At 38.4% G+C, this 27,871-nt stretch overlaps 1 protein-coding gene across 1 annotated transcript in view; it reads left to right on the top strand.

Annotated features, from left to right (window-relative positions):
- Nucleotides 1–27,871, top strand: part of LOC132120966 (immunoglobulin superfamily DCC subclass member 4-like) — an 82,200-nt gene that overhangs the window by 20,144 nt on the left and 34,185 nt on the right. Inside the window, exons 3-4 of the mRNA XM_059530180.1 lie at nucleotides 22,179–22,487; nucleotides 26,224–26,383. Of these exons, the coding sequence (XP_059386163.1) occupies nucleotides 22,179–22,487; nucleotides 26,224–26,383 (469 nt within the window). The remainder of the gene's footprint in view (nucleotides 1–22,178; nucleotides 22,488–26,223; nucleotides 26,384–27,871) is intronic.

Raw genomic sequence — 27,871 nt, 5'->3', positions numbered from 1 at the left:
TTTGCAGCAGGAATTTAGCACCTATGGGATCTAGGAGGGAGGACCCAATTGCAGTGTGAGGTAATAAGGTTTTATTGACAATACAGACTGATACAAGAGGGTAGTGAAGTGAACAGTAGATACCACAACAGGAAAACCGTAAACGGGAACAGCTAGGGGAGGCCACTGGGAAAGCTTCAGGAAACAACTGGCAGAATACTTTGCAACAGAGGGGGCAGCAAAACCAGGCTGATGGAGAAGACCACACAAGGCACCATAGAGCAGAGCTCAGACACTTGTTGACCACAGGCTCTGAAACAGACCAAGTGCCAGGTAGGTAGAACCAGGGCAGGACACACGGGGACAGGTCAGGAACTCGAACACAAGACCAGACAGGACAAAGCTCCACAAAAACAAAAAATTAAACTCAATACAAGGAAAGATATAAGCCAATGAACTAATAAAAGGTTTAGTAACAAAATAAGAAGTTACCAATTTAACCAATTTAGAGAATCAAACAAAACCAAGACTCAAGACTAGAAAAACTAAATAAATATTACAAATAAAAGCCAAAAGCATGAACAAACAAATTACTAAAATAAGGAGCAAGACAAAAACATAGAACTACAAGGACACAAGACCAAGGAAACACGGACACATATTCAGACAGAGACAGAGGGGGTGAGAATGACCATGGACCAGCAAACACAAAAGGGTAAGGGGCACTATAAATAGGAGGAAAATACATGAGGGACAGGTGAGCACAATAAGACTAACAAGGCTAACAAGAGGGTGTGGTAAAAAGGAAACAAGGAGGAGGGGCTAAAGGAGCACATGGCCGAGAAAACAATTAACAAGGCCATGTGCTGAGACTAGACACAAGAAACAAAACATAAAACAAATTGACAGTGCAAAACCCTGACAACCTACCTACTGTGCCAAAACCACTTCCAAGTGATTTGCTGACCATGATATTACTTTGCTTGATTGGCCAGCCAATTCACCTGACCTGAACCTCACAGAGAATCTATGGGGTATTGTGAAGAGGAAGATAAGTAACATCTGAAAAACAATACAGAGGAGCTGAAGGCCCCATCAAAGCAACCTGCAGTGCCACAGACAGTAATTGCAAAAGGAGCCCCGACCAAGTATTGAGTGCATAATTAAACCTACTTTGGAGATCTTGAACATTTCTGTTTTGTAAATCTTTTTTAAATTGATCTTTGAAAAAATATTCTAATTTTTTTGAGATACTGAAGCTGTAAGTCGTAACCATCAGAACTCAAACAAAAAACTCTTTAACTAGTTCAGTTTGTGTGCAATGAATCTAGAATATAAAAAAGTTTGCTTTTTAAATTAAATTACAAAAAAATAAAGAACTTTTCCATGATATTCGATTTTTCTTTTTTACATGTACCTGTACTTAATGGAAATTTTACATATTCTCCCATAAATATGCTTGTAACCAATTTCTTTAATATATAATTGGACTTCTAATCACTTATCTAGCATGCAAATATGCTAATTAGAATATTACATGGCCAAAACATGTATCAGGCACCAATATTTCTGGTCTAGGAGGAATACAAAGGAGTAATTGTCATTTTAAGGACCTGGCGGCTGCCATTTTGAAAATGGGGCCTTTCTTGGAGTCAAAATTTGGTAAACTTTTAGTATGTTTTAAGTACATTTGATACTACTGTAAACCACTGAGAAACGTTTTGTTAGAATTTTTTTGGGGTCAAGACATATTTTCAGCTGACTATACTGTTATCTTGACGTGCTAGGATATGCAGGAGTGAGCAACAGGACCTGAAGACTTTTTGTTTGTAGATGCCACTTGGATTAATTAATTTATTTGTTTTTAAAAAAGGTCAATTAAAAATATAAATTAGCATGCCGCTATCAATGCCAGGGTCAAGGGTACTATAAACCGTGTAAACTTAAATTAAGTGTAAGTCACGTAGATAACATCTGCCAAATGTCCAAATTGTTGTGCTTTTTCTCATAAGTTCTTAGTGGATCTGTTGCAACATCTCTTGAGCATACTTTTCAGTAAGACTCGGTTGTCAGGTTTCTTGTTCTTTCAGTTACAGCATATCTCATAATATTGCCTAGTTGTACCTGTCTCGTGCTCTGCTCCACTGCTTTTGATCTAGCTTTACTGAGTTTCCCTAAGCAGCTTCCGTAACTGCTGTGACTGTTATACCTCTTATCACACTGATAGCACCTGTGACAATGGAAATGCTTGTGCCACTGACTATAGATGTGGAACTCGGTTTCCAATTTTCCATTTAGTTCTTCACACAGACTAAGGGCATTTACTTGACCTTTAAAAGTTATATTTCAGTCACGCTTATGTACTTAGTTTTTTTTTTTTTTATGTTAGTCTCAAAAACTAACAGTAATGTGTTGTGTGTACACTACCATTTTGGGTTGGTACTGTAAGTTTGTAATGTTTTTAACAGAAGTCTCCTCTGGTCACCAAGGTTGCATTTATTTGATCAGTAAAAACATTGATATTGTGAAATATCATTATAATTTCAAGTAACTTTTTTTTCTAGTTTAATATATTTCTAGCAGAATTTTTAGCAGCCATTACTCCAGTTTTCAGTGTCGCATGATCTTTCGGAAATCATTCTAATGTGCTGATTTAGTGCTCAAGAAACTTTTTTTTAATGTCACGTTTAAAAATGGTTGTGCTGATTTATATTTTTGTGGAAACGGTGATGCAGTTTTTTCAATTTCATCAATTTAAATCCTTCTGCTGAATTGTAATGTATTATAATAAAAAAAATCTTACTGACCCCAAACATTTGAATGGCTGCATAAATCTGTATGAGTGGTGGATATGGACATCATTCATGGTGCACTGCATTTTGAGTCAAGTTGCAATGGTTCACATGGCATTGCACAGCTGCAGGATGTGCAAAGTCTAGCAAGTGAGTCATTCTCCCTTCATGGTCTGAGCTGAGGATATAACGTGTTCATTCCAAAGGAACTTTGTTTTGGCCATGGATGCCAGAACAGCCAATAGCCACAGCCAGAGCTAGAAAAGTTGGTTTTGCTTTTATGTCCATTCAGTTTGTGCAAGATATTTAATGTTTGAGACATGAATCTATAAGTCAAGCTGTTTCAGCACAGATCGCTGAATGAGACAGTACTTTTGCACATCTGCTCTTGAAGCCCTATTTAACACACTGTTAGGCTGTGAGAATGGGCTGTCAACTTGGGAAGCTGTGACCTCTTGAATACCATCAGCTCGTTTTGCTCATCAGGACTCGTTCAACAAGCCTTAATAAAAAAGTCTTTATCATCATCCTCATCTTGAACACAGGGAGATTTGCATTTGAGATTTGAGTCCTGTAATTGCTTGCACATCTCCCTAGAGCACTGTGGTTATTATTTGGACTATTGTAATCTTGTTTATAATATACCTCTTTTGCAGAGTCTTTCCTGCATTTGGCATAGAACATGTGCACCAACGTGGTTTGGTAAGGACATCAGAATACTAAATCCTTCAGCTTCTGCTAGGACATGAATTCAATCTAAGTTGTGTGATGGGTTCTTTTGATACACTCCTCCTGATAGTATAGAGACATAAATGATTAAATGTACTAATACACTGATGCTGTCTGAGTGGTCATTGTAAGGACATTTCCCAGTCGGATGTGGCTTCTGTGTACTATTTTCTATGAGAACATCCATTCCTGGGTTCTGAGGACACTTAGTAGACATGTTCACTACCGTCTTCAGGGTCATCTTTGATCTGTCAGTATTCCTCACATGTATTAAGAGCACTGATCTTAGTCATCTTTAAGTGATTTGAGCGAAGTGTTGTCACGGTTGAGGAATTCATTGACGCTCCCTTGCACTGTGAGTGTGTATTTTATGAAAGAATGTGTGTGTGTGTGTGTGTGTGTGTGGGCGTGGTCGCTGAATATCCTCCGGGGAAATCAGCGTCAGGTGTTGTGCATTACCACTGTCTATTTATACTCACCTCATGCGTCTTGTGTTGGATGTTGCCTGTTGTGTTCCTGTTTCTTCGGCTCCTCGTGTCTCCTGTTTTGTCTCCGGCTGGAAGTTCGCCGTTGCAGTTTGTCTTCACTCTTCACCAACACTGGGTTCATCACTTCACGTCTGACCATCGGATCGAGTTGTCCAAGCAAGTCTGCGCTGCCTAGTCATCATTATCATCGGAGATTACCATCACACTCAGAAGGATCTGTGTACTGCATCTGCGATCTTCCAGCACAACTGAGAACTGTGTCTGCTTCCCTATTCACTCTGAGACTGGTGCTATTCATTCTAATAAAGATCTGTTTTACTTGCTATTGTCCCCTCTATCCATTCGTTACAGAACGATCTGACCATGCAGGGGGCAGCAAGCGGATCTGAAGTCACAGATTACTTTGCACACAACACAGCCCGTATGGAGCAGCAGGAGGAGAATCTCGCCGCAACTGGAAGAGCGGTGCAGGCATTGGTAGCGCAGGTGTTCGGGCTCACCCAGCAGATCCAACAACTGACACAGCCCATTGCGCCCAACCCACCGCCGATTTCCCCCACATCCGTCCGTCAACATGAGCCGCGTCTGCTGACGCCGGATAGTTATTCTGGTGAGCCAAGTTATTGTAGAGCTTTTTTGACCAAGTGCTCAAATGTTTTTTGCTCTCCAACCCCAGACATTTTGCACTAAAGATTCGAAGGTGGCCTTCGTGCTTACACTGCTGTCCAGGCGTGCGGCGCTATGGGGGACGGCTGTGTGGGAGAACCATCGATCCTGTTGTGACTCATTCGCGGCACTCTCGGAGGAGATGAGCAGGGTGTTTGACCGGGCAGTCGCAGGCAGAGAGGCGGCTAGCTAGCTCGCAGACATCCGCCAGGGAGAAAGATCCGTCGCTGACTATTCCATTGAGTTTCGCACCCTCTCCGCAGAGTGCCGCTGGAACGAGGAGGCGCAATGGGACATCTTCCTGCATGGGCTGGCTGACCGCATCCAACACGAGATTTATACCCTGAACCTGCCAGAGAAGCTCGACGATCTGATCGAACTGGCCTTAAGAGTGGATGCACGCCTGCATCGGTTGGAACAACACACTCGTACGACACCTACACAGAGGAGCTTTGGGATCTCCCCACTCAACGCTCGTGATGCGGTCAGCTCCGTCGACGATCACGAGTCCATGCAGGTGGGCCGAGCACGGCTCTCCCGGGAGGAGAGAGAGAGAAGGAGATCCCGAGGATTGTGCCTCTACTGTGACGGACCTGGACATTTTCTCAATAATTGCCCAGTAAAAGAGCGTGCCCGGCAGTGAAGAAGAGGATCCTGTCGGGCGGGGTCTCCGTCCAGAAAACCTCTTCCACCCTCCTCCCGGTGAGATTGCAGTGGGCAACTCGGTCACATAACTGTCAAGCTCTTCTCGACTCCGGGGCAGAAGGTAACTTTATGGACTGGTCATTTGCACAACAGCTTCAGATACCCCCCAAACCACTCACTAACAAGATCTCAGTCAACGCACTCAATGGTCAACAGTTACCCACAGTAAAAACACCACCAGTCAGATAACACTCATCACATCCGGCAATCATTCTGAAGAACTGTCATTTCTCCTCGTGGACTCCCCTCAGGTTCCCATTGTCCTCGGTCACCCCTGGTTGGTGCAGCATAACCCCAGGGTGGACTGGGGACATAACTCTGTTTCTGCCTGGAGCACTGAGTGTTATGCGTCTTGTTTAGTGTCTGCTTGTTCGTCTCTGTCTTGTTCTGTCTTGCAGAAAGAGCCGGTGAATTTGTCATACGTGCCCGCTGAGTACCTCGACCTGAAGGAGGTGTTCAGTAAGTCCAGAGCTGCTTCTCTTCCTCCGCATCGTCCCTTTGACTATGAATACTTGGTTATGCCTTTCGGGCTCTCCAATAGCCCAGCGGTCTTCCAGGCACTCGTCAATGATGTGCTGAGAGACATGGTCGATCAGTTCATTTATGTCTACCTGGATGACATATTGATTTTTTCTTGGTCTCTCCAGGAACACGTCAGACGAGTGCTTCAGAGGTTGCTAGAGAATGGGCTTTTTGTCAAGGTGGAGAAATGCGCTTTTCATGCACAGTCTGTCCCTTTCCTAGGTTACGTCATTTCGTCTGAGGGAGTGCGTATGGATCCTGACAAAGTTAAGGCTGTGGTGGATTGGCCAAGTCCAGATCCCCGTAAAGCCCTACAGAGGTTTCTGGGGTTAGCTAATTTTTACCGACGTTTTATTCGTAATTACAGCCAACTAGCCGCACCTCTGACCTCCCCCAGAATGACGTTCAGGTGGTCCGAAACAGCCGAAGCTGTGTTCACCAACCTGAAGAGCCGCTTCGTTTCGGCTCCCATTCTTACGACCCCTGATCTGTCACGTCAGTTCGTGATGGAGGTCGATGTGTCAGAGGTGGGGGTAGGCACAGTGCTTTCTCAGTGCTCTTCTTCAGACGACAAGATGCATCCTTGCGCGTTCTTTTCTCATCGTTTGTCGCCTACCGAACGTAACTATGACATTGGTAACAGGGAGTTGTTGGCAGTCAAGTTAGCATTGGAAGAATGGCGACATTGGTTAGAAGGGTCGGGGGTACCTTTTATCGTCTGGACTGATCACAAGAACTTATAATACATTCAATCTGTCAAAAGACTCAACTCCAGGCAGGCTCGGTGGGCTCTTTTTTTCGGTCTTTTTGACTTTACTCTTTCGTACCGCCCGGGTTCTAAAAACATCAAATCCGATTCTTTATCTCGTATTTTTGATCCATCCGAATGCCCGGCTACTGACCGGAGACTTTATTCATCTCCACACTCCGATGGGAGGTCGAATCGAAGGTCAAGGCGGCCTTAGAAGGGGTAACGCCTCCGTCCCGGTGCCCACCGAACCGATTGTTTGTGCCGGAGGGATTACGGTCTGACGTTATTCAGTGGGGTCATTTTTCCAATGTAGCCTGTCATCCAGGAGTAAATCATACTAGATTTCTATTTAAGCAACGATTCTTGTGGCCATCTATGGCTTGCGACATTCAAGATTTTGTTTTGGCCTGCTCGATCTGTGCGATTGGTAAGACTTCCAATCGACCCCCAGATGGGCTTCTTCAACCGCTGTCTGTCCCTTCGAGACCCTGGTCCCACATAGCGCTAGATTTTGTTACCGCCCTTCCGCCATCCCAAGGCAATATGGTTGTTTAAACCGTAGTGGACCGGTTCTCGAAGGCGACTCATTTTATCCCTTGCCCAAATTGCCTTCAGCCAAGGAAACAGCGGTGACTGTCATCGATCACGTATTTCGGTAACATGGCCTCCAAACGGACGTGGTCTCTGACAGGGGATCCCAATTTGTCTCCAAATTTTGGCAAGAATTTTGTAAATTACGGGGGCCACTGTCAGTCTATCTTCGAGCAACAGGCAGACCGAGAGAGCCAACCAAGATTTGGAGAGAATGTTGCCATGTGTTGCCGCCAAGAATCCTTCCTCTTGGTGTCAACAACTCTCAATGGTGGAGTACGCTCACAACTCGCTACCTGTGTCATCCACGGGCCTATCTCCATTTGAAGGTAGCTTAGGGTACCAGCCACCTATTTTTCCTAGTCTGGAATCCGAAGTCGCGGTGTATGTCGTCGGTTCCAAAGTGTGGCTTTCTACTAAGAACATTCCACTCCGTTCCGTTCCGTTTCTAATAAGCTAGCTTCCAAATTCATTGGCCCATTTCCTGTCACCAAAATCATTAGTCCGGTGACAGTTTGCCTCAAACTCCATCCTGCGTACAGAAGAATTCATCCCGTGTTCCATGTTTCCAAATTGAAACCTGTATTTTATTCACCCATTAATCCGCCAGCCCCGGTTCCCCCACCGCCGCGACTCGTAGATGGGGAACCCACTTATTCGGTAAATCGAATTCTGGACTCGAGACGGAGGGGACGCGGATTTCAGTATCTGGTGGACTGGGAGGGTTACGGTCCGGAGGAGAGAAGTTGGGTTCCTGCTAGGGACATTCTGGATCAGTCCCTTATTGATGATTACTATCAACAGGTAGGTTCCTCTGGGAGCTCCAGGAGGCGCTCCAAGGGGGAGGGGTACTGTCACGGTTGAGGAATTCATTGACGCTCCCTTGCACTGTGTGTGTGTAATTTATGAATAAATGTGTGTGTGTGTGTGTGTGTGTGGGCGTGGTCGCTGATTATCCTCCGGGGAAATCAGCGACAGGTGTTGTGCATTACCACTGTCTATTTATACTCACCTCATGCGTCTTGTGTTGGATGTTGCCTGTTGTGTTCCTGTTTCTTCGGCTCCTTGTGTCTCCTGTTTTGTCTCCGGCTGGGAGTTCGCCGTTGCAGTTTATGTCTTCACTCTTCACCAACACTGGGTTCATTACTTCACGTCTGACCATTGGATCGAGCTGTCCATGCAAGCCTGCGCTGCCTAGTCATCATCATCATCGGAGATTACCATCACACTCAGAAGGATCTGTGTACTGCATCTGCGATCTTCCAGCACTACTGAGAACTGTGTCTGCTTCCCTATTCACTCTGAGACTGGTGCTATTCATTCTAATAAAGATCTGTTTTACTTGCTATTGTCCCCTCTATCCATTCGTTACAAGTGTCAAAACCCATACGTGCTTCGGTCTTGTTCCCCTTTGGTTGCTTACTAGAAAAACAGATCAACAAATCTATTGCAATCTAGGCCTTATAGGACACTTATCAGTGACACTGAGCTCTTAAAATAATCACCTGTCTTGCATTCAAGTTTGCTATAGCTACTGCAATTATTTTGTTAGTATATTGTTTGCTCATCTTTCTATTTACTGGTGTATTTATATTTTCACATCACAATGAATGACACATCTGTCACTTTACTGTCACTGTTTGCTCTGAATTCCTGCCACTTCATTCCCTTAGACACTCATTATAAATGAAATACCTTGACTTGAAAACACAGTTTGGATCCCTCCTATTTGTGCCAGATTTTTTTTCTTTCTTTCTTTTTTTTATTGGAAACTAGATGCATGGTAGTAACTCAAACAGTTTTGGTAATGTTGCATTTGCAACAGATGTTGCATTTACTTACTGTTGTGCATAATTAAATGCTAGTAACAATAAGCTGAACCCTACTCCTAAACCTAACCATATAGCAGTAAAGTAGTTACATAATATTACTCAGTTCTTAAGTGTATAATTGTAGTGTAACAAGGACACATTAAAAAAATGGGTAACCACAATTATTAATTCATCTAGTGAATTCAGGCATTACAATATTATAATGTACACTATAGTTTAAAAGAATGGATATTCTTTTAGATTTGTTAAAGTACAAAATTACCAGTTAAAAATTTGAAATTAGAAATGCATAATAGCCATTAATTATTCTCATGATATGATCAATATTGCATTTCTACTTGATTTTATCTAAATAAATTTAAAATAAAAATACAACTATTTTACATTTATTAAGTGAGTGTAGGCTGTCAGGGATTCATCAATGTCACAGCCACCTCCGTCATCACAGTCACCGGTTTCTACTCAAACCATATCCCTCTAACCTGATTACTGAACTCCTGCACCTGCACTCACCAATCAAGCCAGCTACATAACCACTCTCACCACAGTTTGTGATTATCTGGTCTACAAAATAAATATTTTGTTGCTAAATGATTATAAATGTCCTATGTAGTATTTACTGATTAGTTTTTCCAAATGACAGCTTTTGACACTGTCAATCAGCTGATTCTCTTGTCTGCCCTCTCATCACTGGGCACCACCTGGTGGACATCTCTGCATGGATGAAAGAATATCACCTACTGCTCAACCTGGCAAAGACTGTGCTTCTTGTCTTTCCTGCCACCCCAACTCTACAGTGTGATTTCTCCATCCAGCTAGGCTCTTCTACAATTACCCCATCAACTTCGGGCAGAAATCTTGGTGTAACCTTCGATGACCAGCTGAACTTCAAAGACCACATTATAAAGACAGCTATATCTTGTAAGTTTGAATTGCTCAACATTAGAAAGATCAGACCCTTTCTAACGGAGCATGCTGCACAACTTCTTGTTCAGGCCCATGTTATTTCTAAGCTGGACTACTACAATGCTCTTCTGGCTGGACTTCCATCAAGCACAATCAAACCTCTGCAAATGATTTAGAATGCAGTGGCACGACTGGACTTCAATGAGCCCAAAAGAGCCCATGTTACACCTCTCTTTATCTCATTGCACTGGCTACCAGTTGCAGCTTGCATCAAGTTCAAGACATTGATGCTTGCATATAGAAAAGTCACAGGTTCAGCACCCCCCCTACTTCCAATCACTATTACGAATCTACATCCCCTCCAGGAGTTTGAGATCCGCTAGTGAGCAACGCCTCATGGTACCATTACAGAGAGGCTAAAAATCACCTTCCAGAATGTTCTCGTTCACCATTCCTGGCTGGTGGAATGATCTACCCACCCCTATCTGTAATGCTGAATCCCTGACAATTTTCAAGTGACAGCAGAAAACTCATCTCTTTCGAAACTACTTGGCTTTATCATTAAAAAATTAAATAAAAATAAAGTATTTTTCTTTATTAATTCCTTCTCTTTCTAGCTTGTACTTATTTGAACAATGTCTAAAACTTGGTATTACAAGTACTTCCTTTGTCTGTTTGCCTTTTCAAGAAGAATCGCTTTATGTATCCCCCAATAGCAAGTCGCTTTGGATAAAAGCATCTGCAAAGTGACTAAATGTGAATGTTTCATTTTCACATCAGCTTTCTTTTTTTTCTGGTGGCATAAAGTGATAAATTTTCCCCTGGTATTCAGCACTAAAACTTTGGATTGGGTCAGTGATGAGTAATGGTTGTATTACATGATGCTTGACTTTTTTAACATTTGATTTTGTCATTTTTAGTAACTTATTGTCTTGTAATGTCAGGTCGAAAACATGCCCTTTTAAATAAGGTTATACCCAAAGATTTTCTGGAACTAAACTTGGCACATTATTTTTAGATCTACTTGTCACCTCTTTGGTGTTTAAATATGTTCCTTTATATTTCTTATGTTGCTGCATGACCAGTAAAACTGCTTTTTTCCCTTCTTGAGAGAACTACAGTGAAGTTGGATGAGCCGACCTTGTGATCCCATTGTAACTTCCATGCTGCTGTAAACTTTTTCCTCATCATTGCAATCTCTCTTGTCAAAAACTCAAAATAAACTCATGGAGAGCTTGCAGTCCTCCCACTCAATTCCCATACACTGTAGCAAGTGCCCGCATTTATTCTTCCACACTGTATAGTTCAGGAATTTTACCAGCATGACACATGGATGTTGACTGTCTTTAGGCTTAAGCCTGGACTCACATATATTTTCTCACCTTCATGTCATTCTTTTATGACTTATGCTGTGAAACTCAAAAGATGGTTGTAATTAATGTTTTACCTGTTTTTGTCCATACAATGGAAGTCAGTTTTTTCATTGTATGGAAAGAATCATTTCATAATCAGGAAATTCAGTGTATGGAAACATGCTTTTTTATTTATTTTTTTGTATAAGTTTAATTCAGTTTACAAACGAATATGAAATTATGCAATTAACATTGCTTATTTCACGAAATATTTCCTCTTCAGTTCTATTTTCCCTTATTTCCCTTAGAAAGTAGTGAAATTAACTTCCCTCCTGCATGTTGTGTGTGTGGAAGTAAATATTGTAATATTTGTGTTTATATTATGACAAAAGAAAATATTTCACTCATTCTGGACAGAAATAATGTACATGCATTATTTTCATACATTATTTTCGTTGGAGTTTGTGTTTTTGATTGCTTACTGGTAATTGTAATAATTGCCCTCAGCTAAGGAGTCTGTGTTATTTGCATTGCTCCCTTCCTGCACTTAAGTGCGAACTGTAGTTTCGATTTGAGCAATTGCCCTGCTATAGGCTATTGGCTATGGTAATTAGAAGGCGGAGCAACGAAAGCGGCACTTAAGTATAATTTTTATCTTCCCTTTACACACTCTCCTTTTCCACCTCTATCATGTTTTTCCAAAACATTTCAGTTGTCTCTCAATAACCCTCTAAGATCACGCGTAGACGAAAATGTAATCTTGCTAACCTGCATCCTATCTTTACATCCAATAATTCTATCACTAAGCCAGCAGAGGGAGCCCTCGCCCGAGTATTGACTGTAAGCACTCCCTCTGCTTTTTCTGCAACCACTTCCTGTTTGGTGGCCATATTAACTTGGTCACCACACTTGCGAAATATTGACAGTTTATCCTGCCTTACCAAGCATTTGTATCTCTGCCTTATTGCCATGTGTATGACCTGTTTGTCTGTTCGTTTTGACTTCTCTTTTGGATTACCCCTTATCTCATGCAATTACTGTAACAGCTCCTATAAAACTCCAGGTTTTTGTAATTTACCGGGATCCTGGTCAAATTCTAGCCATCTTCCTAGAGGAGCTGGATGGGCTGCTGTCCTGATTCTCGGAGGATGGCAGTCCACTTTTAGTATTTGGCGACTTCAACATTCATCTGGACAAGCCTTATGCTACAGACTTCCATTCACTCCTTGCTTTATTTGATCTCAAACGACTTACCACTATAAGTACGCACAAACCAGGCAACCAACTTGACTTAAATTTACACAGGCAATTATATTGCAGACAACATTTTGGTAAAACCCCTACATATCTCTGACCATTTCTTCATTGCATTTAAACTAAATTTTGCTACCTGTGCCACCAACCTCTGTATCAGTTTCTTTTAGATGAAACCTACATTCCATTTCGCCCATCCGACTTTCCTTCGTAGTATCCTCCTCTCTTCCCTCACCTACCCATTTCTCATCTCTGGATGTGAATGCAGCAACTGACACTTTATGTTCTACTTTAACCTCTTGTCTAGATGATATTCATCAATGTTCTTCATGAGCATCGGACCAAACTCAGGCCAGCAGAGAAAAAATGGCGCAAATCTAAGATCTGTCAGACCAGAGTATTTATCATTCTTTGCTTTCATCTTTCTCTGCTGAAGTCCATACTGCCAAATCTTCATACTTCCACAATGTCAACAGGGCTCCAGACACATGTAATCTCTTCAAAACATTAAATTCTCTCCTCTGTCCCCCTTCACCACCTCCCATTACTTCTATAACAGCTGATGACTTCGCCACATTGTTCAGAACAATCAGTAGTCAAATCTCAGCCCCCCACAAACAGAACTTCAAACCAACCACACTCACTGGTAAAACTCCTATCTTTTCCTTCTGTCCCCTCACTGAGGCAAAAGTATCAAAACTTCTCCTCTCCAGCCATCCTACAACATGCCCCCAGACCCAATCATCTCCCACCTTCTCCAAGTAATCTGTCCCACACTCACACAAATCATCAACACATCTCTCCTCACAGGCACTTTCCCCTACTGCATTCAAGCAGGCTCGGGTAACCCCAATGCTCAAAAAACATTAAACAGTTATCTTATAGACAGCTACAGACCTGTCTCTCTCTTGTTTTGTTTTTTACAGAGAGAATGAACGTATAACGAACATCATGATGCAAAATATACAAGGTGAAATCTAGTTAATTTTTTATTGTGAAATCAATATATAGCCTAATGAACCCTGGAATATTTAAAGTATTAGAGCATTAACATATTAAGTGAGAAACTAACTATAAGGTTTGTATGTCATTAATTCATGTTTGTCATAATTCAAAAATTTGATGGGACCCGTTACATGTACTGTATGCCGTTTCTGCGGTCATGTTTTCATGTATATTCTCTCTCTCTCAGTGACCGTGCCATCCTGCTGAGTAATAGCTGGCACTGTACCCGGGATACAAAAACAAATGCACCCACACAGACATGTTGCCATCTGAATTTAAATGGTTTGTTGCGTTGGGCTATCAATCAGACCATCTGTCCCTGTCCTCCCAGCCTTCATTAGTGGTTATGCAGTGCATATGTCACACATCCAGCTGGCATCAGCGCATGTTCATACACAGCTCCACCTTTGTCCACCTCGTGCAGTGCTTAGATCTCAGCCAATAGCTGGCAAGCAGTGCCAAGCAGAATTGCTCTATGTGAGTGTGAACTGAAGCCTGATTTAGTGTTTACAAAGTGTGTGTGTGAGCTGCTGTAATCTATTCTCAGATAGGATGTCGTATATCTGTTCTTACTATTGTTATCAGCAGCATATCTGTTCAGATATGGAGTGTTCGTATGTGTTTTGGTTTTCTTTTTTGATTATGGCTGAAGATATGGTACGTATTGTTCTTTTAAGCATAAACCTTTAGTTTTGTGGCTTATAAAATCAGTATGATGTCTCTGACAGACCTATAAAATGACATTGTAATCTATTGTTACACTCATAGTGTTGGGCGTATATGTGATCAATACAAGATAGAAAGCTCATATGGAAATATATGTTTGTATTTTAATAAGTCCATTAAAGCATATTGTAACAGTCCGCCTACTGTGGAGGAGACAAAGAGGATTATTTGACAGAAATTCACCCGTAGGATGGGGGTTGACGTTCAATTCCAGACAAAGACAGACTGCACAGATGCAAACTTAAATACACAGGGAGACTAGGATGATAACTAGACACACCTGGAACACATTGGAAACACTTAGGACAGGAACAGGAAGGACCACAGTTTGTTGGCATTTTGTCATATGAAACAACTAGAATGTAAATGTTTTATTTCTGCCTATATTTTTTTAAATATCTAACCCTCGATTTAAATAACACGCTATTAACCTTAAAATGTGTTTTAATGTCACTTTTGATGAGGATTGTATGATCTTAATTTTGGTCTTAAATGTAAAGTATATCTTTAGTTGGACTTCAGCACTACCTCTGCAAGATTAAAGTGCATTAACTACCAAATTAGATGTTCCAATTTAGCAGACCTTAAGTATACCAGTTAAGTATACTAAAAGTACAATTGTAGGCATTTGTTTAAGTACATAAATATGTAAACTATTTTAAGTATATTTATTTTTTGCTTGGGTCACTGCCTACATTTTTAATTAAGCCCTATTGTGACATCATGCAACACTGTCACAGTCTCACAGGGAGCAAGGGAATGAGGAGACATGGGAGTAGCTCAAAACCAATAGACTTTAATGATATTAAGATAAAACTGAATTCAGCTCTGGAACACAGGAGAACATGAAGACATATAACACCAGACGCTTGAGACTACAAAATACATTGCTTAAGTAACAAGGGAGGAACTGAGGGAACAAGGGAAACATGGAAATGCACAGGAAACATGACCAAATAAGGAAAACAGGAACTAAGATGGGTAAAACAAGGAAACACAAGTCCACAACACTGACAATTATGCATTAGTTCATAGGTTTAGAAAGTTTGATTGTTTATATTTTGTAATTCAAGCACATTACAAATGCGTAAAAACTATGCTCATAGTGCCTTTCCTCAGTCAAACACTGGGATACAGTTATAATCTGCAAGCCAGTTTTCTACTCGTGAATAGAACATTTACTGTTATAAGTTTTGTATAATTTTATATTGGCATAAAAAGGAGTAGGCCTTTTTTATTTCAGTATATACAAATTGCATTTCAACCATGGATAAATGGTGTTCACAACAACAGATGTGTAACTCTTAAGAATTTCGTAATATTATTGCAATTATTGCATTAATAATAATAATAATAATAATAATAATAAAAATAAGGCAATTGGTTAAAAACCAATTGGTTGAATACCATACTAAATTCTCTGAGTTCTTAGTCAAAGGTTTAATCTGACTATAAACTGGAAATATATAAAATATATGAAAGCCTAAAAGATGATTAATTTGCATGATGAACAAGAGAATGTAACTGTCACTGTCATTTTTATAAAAATATATTTTCCTGTAGTTATAAATCAAGTTGACACCCGAGATGCTTCAGTAGATGCTGGATGTTGAGAGTGTTCTGCTGCATGTCACACTGATAATGCAGTATGTTGCGTAAAAACAATGTGCTGTATTTGTTGAGTCACATCACGTGTGTTTCATGCCTTTGGCCATGCACTCGGGCTGCTGTTAGTTTCACTGGATGGACCACAGTTCAGACAAAATGTTCTGTGCTACTCCTGAGCACTGTCTCCACTTCACAGCAACACATGCAGAGGCAATAATTTACTTGTGTATTGTGAAAGATGAGGCTGGTGCTGTGCAACTGAGAAGTTTTCACTGTGTATAATATATAGCGTTTGCGGGTAGATCTTCTTGTTAGTAGTTGATTTCACAGTAATTAATGGAGACAGAATAACTAGAACATTGTTTTATTAGTTTTAGTCTCTTAGCATTGCTAGATGAAGCTGCTGAAAAGACCAACTTTTGTGATAGAAGGGCAGGAAGGCATAATCACATGTGAACAGATCTGGTTTTGAAGGCATAATCACATGTGAAAAGATCTGGTTTTTAAGGCATAATCACATGTGAAAAGATCTGGTTTTGGATAGTTTCACTGTTTCACTGCATCATTTTCCATTGAGCACCTCTTAAAATAGCTGTTTTGATAAAATAAAATAAAAAAGTACAGCCAGGTAAAACAATTCTTATCTTTGTTCATATGCTTATGAGCAAAGATTAGTGGTGATTGTTTTCAAATATTTTTAGAGAATTTTGAGTAATATATTTCTATGTTAAATTCCAATATTTTCCTCATGTCTTAACAAAATATGAAGTATTATAAAAGTTAGTTAATTAGTGCCGTCAAATGATTAATCGCGATTATTAACATAATGTGTTTGGACAGTTTATTTATAATGTAAATATAAATTTACATAATATATATTTTGAAAATATTTAAATACATTGTACATAAATATATGTACATATTTTTATTCTTATAAAATATATATATTTATATATTTAATATATAAACATATTTTTCTTAAATATATATTATGTATATATGTGTATTTAATTGATATATACATAATAAATATACACCGTACACACACATATATTATGTAAACAAAAACTTATTTTGGATGCCGTTAATCGCAATTAATCATTTGACAGCACTATAAAATATAATAATAATAATAATAAATAAAACATTATTAAATGTGTATACATAAAAATGTGTATAGATTTAAATTCATTCTGGTTCTGACTTATGTTAGTTAGTGTTGGTTTGGTGCTGTTCACCAGCATAACTTAGCAAGTGTTGCAGAATGACCAGTGCAATCTTTTTGGTGAAATTGGTTGAAACAACTGTAAGGAAGCCAGCATCCAAAACATATCATATAACCTCTTTTCAGTGGAGTGTTTTATGGTTTTGCTACTTTGCTTTGGCAGATGCTTTGGGCTACTAAATAACTAGTGTCTCAATGGAAAATACTGTCTCTTCTATCTTCCATCTCTGTTTAGCACTCTCTTTATTTACAAAGGCAGAGGAACAGTGATTATTTGGTTGGATCTCTGCCATGTCACAAGATTCCCCACTGAAATGATCTCAGAGGGAGTCCGCAGCAGCAGAGGTCCATTGGGGTGAGAAATCACCCCACAAACATTGCCATTTCACAAACTCAGCTTGGTCTGGTCTCAGTAGAGTGGTGTGCGTTTATGTGCACGCAAGAGAATGAGCAGTGTTACAAAACGTACAGCATTTGATTTTAATGTGTTTTTACAACCTTTAAGTGTGTGCATAGGATTTGTTCTTTTTGCATGTGCTCCATGCCAATCTCTGCCAGTGAGACAGAAGTGATTGGGATGTAAATATTGTAAAGTCATCAAAGATCTCCGAAAACTTGGGAGACTTAGCCAAAAAAAAAATTGGCTGAGAAATTAGCCTTGATGAGATTTAATTGGAGATTGAATAGAAGAAAGACAGCGAGAGGACAGAGAAGCACAGTGAAGGCAAGCTGGAGTGACTGTCTATTGAAGCGATCCTGCGTTCTCTGTCTAACTGTTAATGGCTGGTGAAAGTAGGCCAGTGTTTCTGTTATTATGGCCCACAGATCTCTAATGCCTTTGATGCAGGGCAGCTCATTGTGGGCAGCGTTTTGTTTTTTTCTCTCTCTCTCAGATCTATACTCAGACACACACATTTGTTCTCTCACTTACTAATAAGGTCTCATTTGGAATGGCGCTGGCCTTTTTGGAGCCAGGGGCTTAGTGGCCTTATTTTCACCTATAAACAGAGGTAGGCGATTGCACTCGGGGACCCTGCAGCTCTGGTTGTGCTGAACTTACTACGAGTCCCTCTCTGTCAGTCTGTGTTCTTTCTGCCTCAGAAGTCACTCTCTCACATATTTGTCTGCCCACTTTGGCTTTCAGCCATCCAACAAGTATTATTATGTTTTCCCTTCCTCCTTTTGTTTGCTAGCTGTGTGAGCTGCTTTTGCTTGCTAGCCTGTTTCTGTCTCACACACACACGTGTGCACACACACACACACACACACACACATCCAGGGATGCCGGAGGGTCAGCTTCCACTTTAATCTAGGAAATAATTCCATTACCCATTAGCGTAATTAATTGGGAGCTTACTGCAGCACGAAAATGTAGAGGACTGATGTGTGCTCAACGTGTGGTCTTACTCTCTGTGTGTGTGTGTGTGTGTGTGTGTGTGTGTGTGTATGTGTTAGTGTACAGAGTGCTGAAACAGTGTTATGGCTGGCTGATTAGCATAGTCGTGATAAAATGATTGCCTCATGCTTGACATGACTGACAAACGTGAATTACTGTTCTGCAGGTTACTTTGAGTGTAAAGTAAATGGTGTTTTCCAGATTACTGTACGCTGCTACAAAATCTGTTTTCATTGTTTGGTAAAAAGTAAATGTCATTCGTCAATAAAATATTGAGTCAAATATTCTGTGTTGAAAAATTATGTTCTTTCTTTGGTCATTCTTGCGGTCTGCACATTCATGTATATAAAAAAGTGAAATGCTGTTATAATATAATGCTTGTTTTTAAATTAAATAATAATCAGCTTCTTGTGTCATTGTACTTTGTTGTACTAAAACCAAATAAAATTATGAAAATATTAAGTGGAAAATATTTACTTAAATGGTTAGTTCAACCAAAAATTTGAATTCTGTCTTTAATTACCCTCATGTCGTTCTAAACTTGTAAGACCTTCATTTATCTTCAGAATACAAATTAAGATATTTTTTATGAAAACTGAGAGCTCTCTGACCCTCCATGGACAGCAGATACTACCGCGATCAACACACAGAAACGTAGCAAGAACATAAAATAGTCCAATGTAACATCTGGGCTAAAACCGTATTTTTACAAAGCTGCGCGAATACTTTTTGTGCGCAAAGAAAACAAAATAGCACAATTTATACAACAATTCTTTCTCCCCAAATTACCGTCTTCTGCCATTTTGGAGAGTACCCCAGAACATAATCAGCATTGTTTACGTTCAGTATGAACATTTTCTACTGAATGTAAACAGTGCTGATTATGTTGATTACGTTCTGGGGTACTCGGGGAAAAGAATTGCTGAATAAATTATGTTATCATTGTTTTCCTTGTGCACAAAAAGTATTCTTATAGCTTCGTAAAATTACGGTCTACCAATGTTCTTGCTACATTTCTGTGCCTTGATCGCGGTAGTATTCTTGCTGTCTATGAAGGGTAAGAAAGCTCATGGATTTCATAAAAAAATAAACAAACAGAACACTTAATTTGTGAGCTTTAGAGGCCATTCAGCCAGTTCAAAACTTTTCTATTCTATTCTATTCTATTCTATTCTATTCTATTCTATTCTATTCTATTCTATTCTATTCTGTTCTATTCTATTCTAACTTAACTATTGACATACACTGAACACTTTAAATTAGTTTGAAATATATTTCTACATTTGTATTTTTTCAGAGCACTTTTAATAATACATTTAATTCTAAAGCAGCTTCACAAATATCATTGCCTTGGACATTGGCAAGGAAAAAGTCCATGTTTAAATATCACTCAAACTATTTTGTACAAACTAAGTTGTTGTAAGGAAGGAGAGATGAATATTAAATTAGTTGCAGATTTGATTTTATTTTATTAAATTTTTTTTTTTTTTTTTTTTTTTTTTTTTTTTAATGTATTTATCCATGTTTTCAAAAACCCCTCAGTTTGAAGACCTCATTCTAGTTGATTCTGCTTTCGTCTTATAATGATTTGTGGCATTGTGGCAATACAAAAGCAATAAAAAGCAGCCATATTATTTAACCTTCATAGTATAATATTTGGATTAAGTGGTTATATTTTAGTAAATAATATACAGGAATATATATGTTTTAAATTTCCCTCCCATATCAAGTAGCCTTTATGATCATGCAGATAATGCATTTCCTTTCAGATTACTTTCTGAAGTAGTTTGTTTTCCTTTTTCTTTTTCTTACCTGAGATACATTAGGGGAACAGTTTATGGAATTCTAAATGTAATTAAAATCCTTGTTACTTAAATAGAATTTATATTGAATCAAATCATTTTGAATGAGCAAAATTGCTCTTTGAATGCAATAGAAATGTGAATTTGACTTACAGTTGTGTTCAAAATTATTCAACCCCCTAGAGACTGCAGTACTTTACAAATACAAGCTTTTCTGAAGATCCAGGATATAATAAAACTTGCATCTATAACAGTTCACTGGCATATTAAAAGTGATATTGTCAATATATAATGTAATATATTTGAGTTATAAGATTTTTTAATAATACTGCTATGTCATAATTATTCAACCCCTATTCAACATTGCTGTTTTTAAATCACTTATTTGCATGGTGGGGAATAAAACTGTTTCAAAACACAATTAAGCCTTTAGAAACTCTATTAAAAACAGAATTAGCTTGAGCTGTTACACATACAGTTTGGCCCATGCATGTATTGAACTGGGTAGCAAAATGTCAACAGAGATCTCACAAAAGCAAAAGAGAAGAAATATTGTATTACTTTAGAAAGGCTAAGGCTATATGATGATTTCCAAGACATTGAAAGTTCCTAGAGACACAGCTCTCAGCCTTATTCCTTAGCTTAAAGTGTGTTTTACCAGAAAATCTTTTAGGGTGTGGAAGAAAAAGCACAATATCATAAAATGTTTAATCAGAGCAACTGAGAAAAAACCTGCAATGTACAGCCAAAGACTTGCAAGATGACCCGATGAAAGGAGGAAAACCATTTCAATGCAGTGTGTAAGAAGAACACTAGACAAGTTTGGCCTTCATGTTGAGACATCTTGATAAATACCACTCTTGATCAAGAAGAAAAAAAAGCCAACTTGAACTTGATAAAATTCATTTGTGTGGACCTGTGGAGCTCTGGAGGAATGTTTTATGGAGTGATGTGACCAAACTGGAACTTTTTGGACCCATGGATCAGCGGTATATCAGCTGCAAAAAAGGCAAAGCTCATAAGCAGAAGAACACCATCTCCATCCTCAAACTTGGAGGTGGATCAGTCCTGTTATGGGGTTTCTTTACTGTAGAAGAATTGGAAATCATGACTGTATGAAGGACATCATGGATTCTTTAAAGTGTCAAGCCATTTTGACAAGAATTGTGATGCCTTTGGTGCAAAAACTGAAGCTGATGATCAATGGACTTTCCTGCAGGCCAGTCATACCAAAGTACACATCCAAATCTACTACTGCTTGGTTCAGGGATCAGTCATAGAATGTACTTGAGTGACCTGTTCAGTCTCCAGGCTTAATTCTCATTTCACATATCTGGTTGAATTTGAAGAAAGCAGTGGCAATGTGAAAACCAAAGATTATCAGTGATCTGAAAGCTTTTTCAGGTGTGGAATGGGCCAAAACTGTAGTAGAGAGGTGACAGAAGCTTCTAAACACTTACAGACAGCGTTTATTGGTGATTTTAAAGAATAAAAGATTCTGCACAAAGGGGGGGTTGAATAATTTTGAACATGAATGTTTAGAGTCAATTTGAATTTTATCATGATTCATCAATGTTCCATTCTCAGAATCACTCAAAAGTCTATTAACAAACTTTCTCTAATACTTTACTGATGCCTTTGTTAAATTGATTTCATAAAATGTTATCCTCCACAGCAAATTGTCTTGCAAGTCAAGGGGGTTGAATAATTTTGAACACAACTGTATAAACCGTTTTTGTTGATCATTTTCTTTTTGGTTTCTTTTTTTCATGCTGTCTGTTGTTCATCGGAGATTGTAACATCAACTTTTTCTTTCTTTCTCTCTCTCCCCCTCTCACACACTAATTAGAGAAGCCCACATCCGTGGAGCTGAGCTGCGGTGCTGGTCCTGTCCATGTGGTTCTGGAGCCTGATCACCCTCTGCTGCTGGAATGCCATCTGGGGGCCAGTGAGCCCCCCCTCAACGTGACCTGGCTGCGGGATGGGGTGGTTCTCTCAGAAAGCCAGACTATCCGGCCTTTGCCGAACGGATCTCTGCTCATCTCGCCCTCTTCCACGGATGGCCAGGCTCCAGCGGGAGTGGAGGGTGGATACAGCTGCCTCAGTACCAGCTCGACAGGAGCCCTGACCAGCCGGGCGATCACCCTGCATCTCGCCAGTGAGTAGAAACACTTTCTACTCTGATTTATGTCCAACACAAAGCAGCTATGGGTCTAAGAGAGATCAAAGAAAGATCAGATTCTTTCACACTTTAGAGGCCAGCCAATTCAGTTCAATTCAAGTTTATTTGTATAGCGCTTTTTACAATACAAATAATTACAAAGCAACTTTACAGAAAATTAAGCTTCTACAATATTTAGTAGTAGCTTATAAGTGGTGACTGTCAGTTTGTGCGCGTAAAAAATAATACAAGACGTGGTCAGCCAGATGATGAACACTATTAACAGCAATTATTATATGATGCAGTCACACTAGTAGCAACATTTGTTAGTTCTGTATGTTGATTCAGGGTTAGCATAATCTGATGTCCTCTGATGAGGTCCAGCATCATCTCTTCTCAGGTGTTCTGGATCCAGACTGGAGCTTGTGTAAATATGAATTCCGTGGCAAAACAGAGAAACAAATAGAGACATCATTAACATAGCTGCTGATCCAACAAAGTAAAATTAATTAGTTTAACCCAAGCTAAAGAATAGGAATGCACATTTGATCAGATGCAACTGCAGTCACAATTTAAGAGATACATTATTTGAATGCTTGGCGAAAGAGATGTGTTTTTAATCTAGATTTAAACCGAGAGAGTGTGTCTGAACCCCGAACATTATCAGGAAGGCTATTCCAGAGTTTAGGAGCCAAATGTGAAAAAGCTCTACCTCCTTTAGTGGACTTTGCTATCCTAGGAACTACCAAAAGTCCAGCGTTTTGTCAGTGTTCAAGTTTTTGGTTGTGTGTTTTGTTTAATTCTGCATCATCTGGAAAGCATCGCATTCTAATTACCATGTTCACATATCTGATAAAATTCCGATAAAATATTATATTATACACTAAAAAGTGGTGTTTAGACATATATTATATTAAGGGTTAGGGTTATTTTTTCTCTATAGCCCTCTCTTAGCCAAATTCCAGTGCTGTCTTTGCTTGACTGGATCTGAGTGCTGCTCTCACCTGGTTAGCACAAGGACTCGGTTGTGCTTTTTGAAGAGTCTGAGGAGGGACAAAGAGATTGGACTACAGCCCCTTTATCTCTTTACCTCCTTCTTTCGTTTTCTCTTTCTCTTTGTGTTTAATGCAGCACACTAGACGATAAAGACCATTTCCTTTAGTCATTATGTATTTCATTGGCCATGACTCTGTCTTCCTTCATTATTTCTGTTCATTCAATGTTACTTTATTACTTTTATGTAGATAGTAATGATACCTGCCATCTCTGCTTTAGGAACTGATGGACATTGCAGTTTAAGTGTAAGAGAGAGCATGTCATATTGGTATTACATGGAAATTAGAAAAGTTGTTGTCTTTATTTATTGTAAAGGGCAACAAAAGTAGTTAATATTTTATTTTATTATATTATATAAGGCGATTTTTGTTGTGTGGTGGGAAACAGTCACTTCACATGAAAATTAGAAATTGAATTTGACATCATACAAATAATGTATTGCATACTGTAAATAACGTCAGTACCCTAGTAAAAAATAAATATACTGTATTTGTATACCAAGTATATTACAAGTACATTTACATATTTATGTACTTAATAAAAATACCCTGCAGTTATACTTTTGGTATACTAAATTGGTATACTTAAACTGGAACAACTAATTTTGTACTTAATAGACTTTAAATTGTGTGGAAGTAGTATACTTGAGTATATTTGATTGTCCTAAAGGGGAACTATTGCAAGTATATTTCAGGTACACTTTAAATATCTTGCATTTAAAGACTGATATTATTCAACGATTATACAGTCCTCATCAATAGTGACATTAAAACAGATTTTAGGCTTAGTATTAAGAAATGTGCATTGTTCACAAGTATTACTCCAAATAAAGCTTAATTACAATTTTTACATTCAACGTACATCTCAAGCGATATGTCAGTAAATATGTTAATAGATTAGAACTATACATAGTATGAAATAAATCTATTTGAAATATATATTTTTTACAATTATCATAAATGGGGGCTTTTAACACACTAAAGCGTCAAATAAGTAAGAGATACTATAGATATATTCATATATAAAGACATCTTTGTCCCAGTATTTTGAGAATGAACTAGACAGGGAGACAGTATTGAGATTGGAAACAGTCCAAACAGAGAGAACATTTCCTCCATTGAGAAATCAGTGCAGTGAAGGTCTGTACCAGGGGAGGGATGCGAGTGCATGGTTTTGTAATTTACCCCGGTTATCTGTCATCTGCATGACTGGGATCCTCTGTGCTGCAGCATGTAGAGGTGAGCTGCTCTGAGGAACACTGACTCTCAGTAGCACTCGCACACTTACAGTTATCATGATAGTTATCTTATTCATTATTACTCACTCGGTGGTGACAGTTGCGGGGGAAGGGACCCTCATTTAAACAGTTTTCAGTCCATATTCTACTTATTTGTTTTTTGAAGTGGCATTTTACCTCAGTGGCTGAATATTTCTCAATTTTCCTGAATAGCTTTGTAATTTCAGATTCTCACACCTACACATAACCATGCTGTTGGTGTGTGCTCCAGTAAATCTCCCAATTTTTTTTTTTTTTTTTTTTTTTGTTGAACATGTTTGCTTTAAGCCCTCATGCTGTGTACTAGTCAAAAATATCTAGTGTTAGTGTTTAACAGGTCTCAGCCAAGCGGAGCTGTTATGTACGCCGATGTGCTTCATGTGTGAGCTTGTTTAGGAACTTTTAGATTTGAACTGTCTGTCTGTTGATGCCTGCTCCTCTGGGTGACCATAAATCAACTACAGAGAAGCTTCAATAGTCAGTAGTCTCTTAAAAAAAAATTAAAACACCTTGTCCTTTATAAATATTTATATTCTTAATATGATTGAATAAATCAAACTATTTTTATGGCTAAGTTGTAAATGCCTCTCATTTAAAGCCAAAGCTGTATTAATATTAAAGATAAAGCTGAGTAGATGACATTTAGTGTCAGTTTAATGCTACAGGATTTTGTTAACATAAGTGTTGACCGTGTCATTGTGAAGCTGAGATTATAGTGACACTTTCCAATAAGTTTGAATTTGTTAACATTAGGTAATGCATTTTATATCATGAATTATCAATGAACAAGGTTTTTTTCTTGCATTTAATAATATAGGTTAATATTAATATGGTATACTGTATATAGTATTGTATATAGTATATTATAGTATAAAGTATATTAATATAGTGTGTGTGTGTGTGTGTGTGTGTGTGTATAGTAATAAATAATAGGTTAATTTATAAATGTACTATTGTTTATTTTTAATTCACATTTGTTTATAATGCCAACTTATATTAATTTAAACATACAAATGATACACATTGAAATGTTAAAAACCTATTAAAGTATGTCTAAAACATGCAAACTGAACCTTCCTGTTAACAAAATTTCTGGTTATATATTTGGTATTTGTATGAATAATGAAGAACGTGTGTTCGGTGTTCTGTGTGGTTATGAGAAGTGTGAGTCTAGCAGATGTAGCAGATCAAAGTGAGAGTATTTTCAAAGCTCAGAGGCACCGGAGCAGAGGTCAGGGGCCCCACTCACCTTCCTCTACTCCAACCATGTGGATACATTGCTTGTGCTTATTCTGTGAAAAGTTATTGTGATGCATTCACTGATTCACTTTTTTGGATTTCTTGTTGCTTTCTTCTTGTTTTCTTTCTTCCACACTCTCTTGCTTTCTCTATCTTTCTCAGGCTTGTCCCGTTTTCTTCAGGATCCTGAACCTCAGGTTGTGCCGGTAGGTGGCACTGCCCGGTTTGAGTGCTATGTAGATGGCTTGCCCACCCCAAGTATCACTTGGGAGAAGGACCAGGCGCCCCTGACTTCACCCACAGAACCTCTAGAACCATCCAGGTAAGTTATCTTGGCACAGGTTTGGAATGTATGATTCCCTTGACATACTTTTTTTACACAGAGCAAGTGTGAAGCTATAGTCCAATTATTTGAAAAATATAGATATTATTAATCATACATACACTATTGTTTTAAGTTTTGGGGTCCGTTAGATTTTTTTTGTTTGTTTTTGAAAGTGTCCTATGTTGTGTTTTTTTAAATAAAATAGTAACGCTGAGAAATATTGTCAATATTATTACACTTTAAAATAACCGATTTCTATTTTAACATATTTTAAAGTGCACGTTTTTCTGCATGATTATGATCATAAAAAAAACTGCTGAAAACAGTTCTATTACATATTTTTGTGAAAACCAAGATACATTTTTCAGGGCACTTTGATGTAGAAAGTTCAAAACAACAACATTTATATGAAATGTGTAATTATGTATTTATTTATTGGTAACCAAGTAAAAACATTTATTTACTTTTTTAATGTATCCTTGCTGAATGAAATTACTAATTGAAAAAGAAATCAATTTTGATGTATTTTATTTCCAACGTGTTTTGCAGAAGTTGAACATTGCAATGATCACAGATGTGTCCGTGGCGCATTTATTGGCAATTCAAATTATGAGTATGAGTATATGTGTATAGCTGAAAATGTTTTGTAAAAACAATGAACAGTCACCATGATGCAAACATGAAATATCAGACATACAGTAGTAGTTACAGTTTTTTTTATTATTATTAATTAGATTGTGTTGTTTTTCCTATTTTTTTCTATGTAAACATGGATGCGCAGCGTCTCATGCCTAAAACGGCATTCTAAAAATGCGGATCTCAAGTTAAAAGAAGTTCAACTCCCATCTTCTTGCATTGTTTGTTTCCCTAGTCCACTTCTAACTTTTGGTAATATTTCTATTCAAAATCACGATTCCTTGATTTCTAAAAAATTTTATCGTGACGAAACATTACATTTGATTTAGGCCTAATCAATAAAATCAGAGAAATCGCCTAGCCTAATTTCAATGTAAATTCCATTTTTAAATTATATTGTTAATCTAAATAAATAACGGATATTATATTATAAAAATGCCAAGCATGCAACCCTATCTTAAAATTAATTATTACAGAATTACCAGGTAGTTTTGTAGTACTGTAACTGAAAGGTATCACTGATATTAGAATTACCACAACTTGTCTGAAACATTCAAACTCTATCTGTCCTAACAGATAATGGCCTGCGGTCAAGTTAGAAGCTGCCCGTCTGCTCCTCCAATTATGTGTCTTATCTAGAGAATACTTGTGGTGTGCCTTGTGGTGGAAACTCATTATACATAGTGTCTGTGAGTGTAGTTCTGTAGTGTGTGTCTCCTGAAGGAAACATAATGTTGCTTCGGTTGACCACCTCTGCTGATGACGTAGTAAATTATAACCAATGGTACATTTTACACACATTACATTTTTGTTAAAAAAAAAATCACATTGGTACTGTTTTCACAGCAA

This window comes from Carassius carassius, chromosome 3 (genome assembly GCF_963082965.1).
Source record: "Carassius carassius chromosome 3, fCarCar2.1, whole genome shotgun sequence".
Taxonomy (NCBI): domain Eukaryota; kingdom Metazoa; phylum Chordata; class Actinopteri; order Cypriniformes; family Cyprinidae; genus Carassius; species Carassius carassius.
This window is presented reverse-complemented; position numbering and strand designations above follow the sequence as displayed.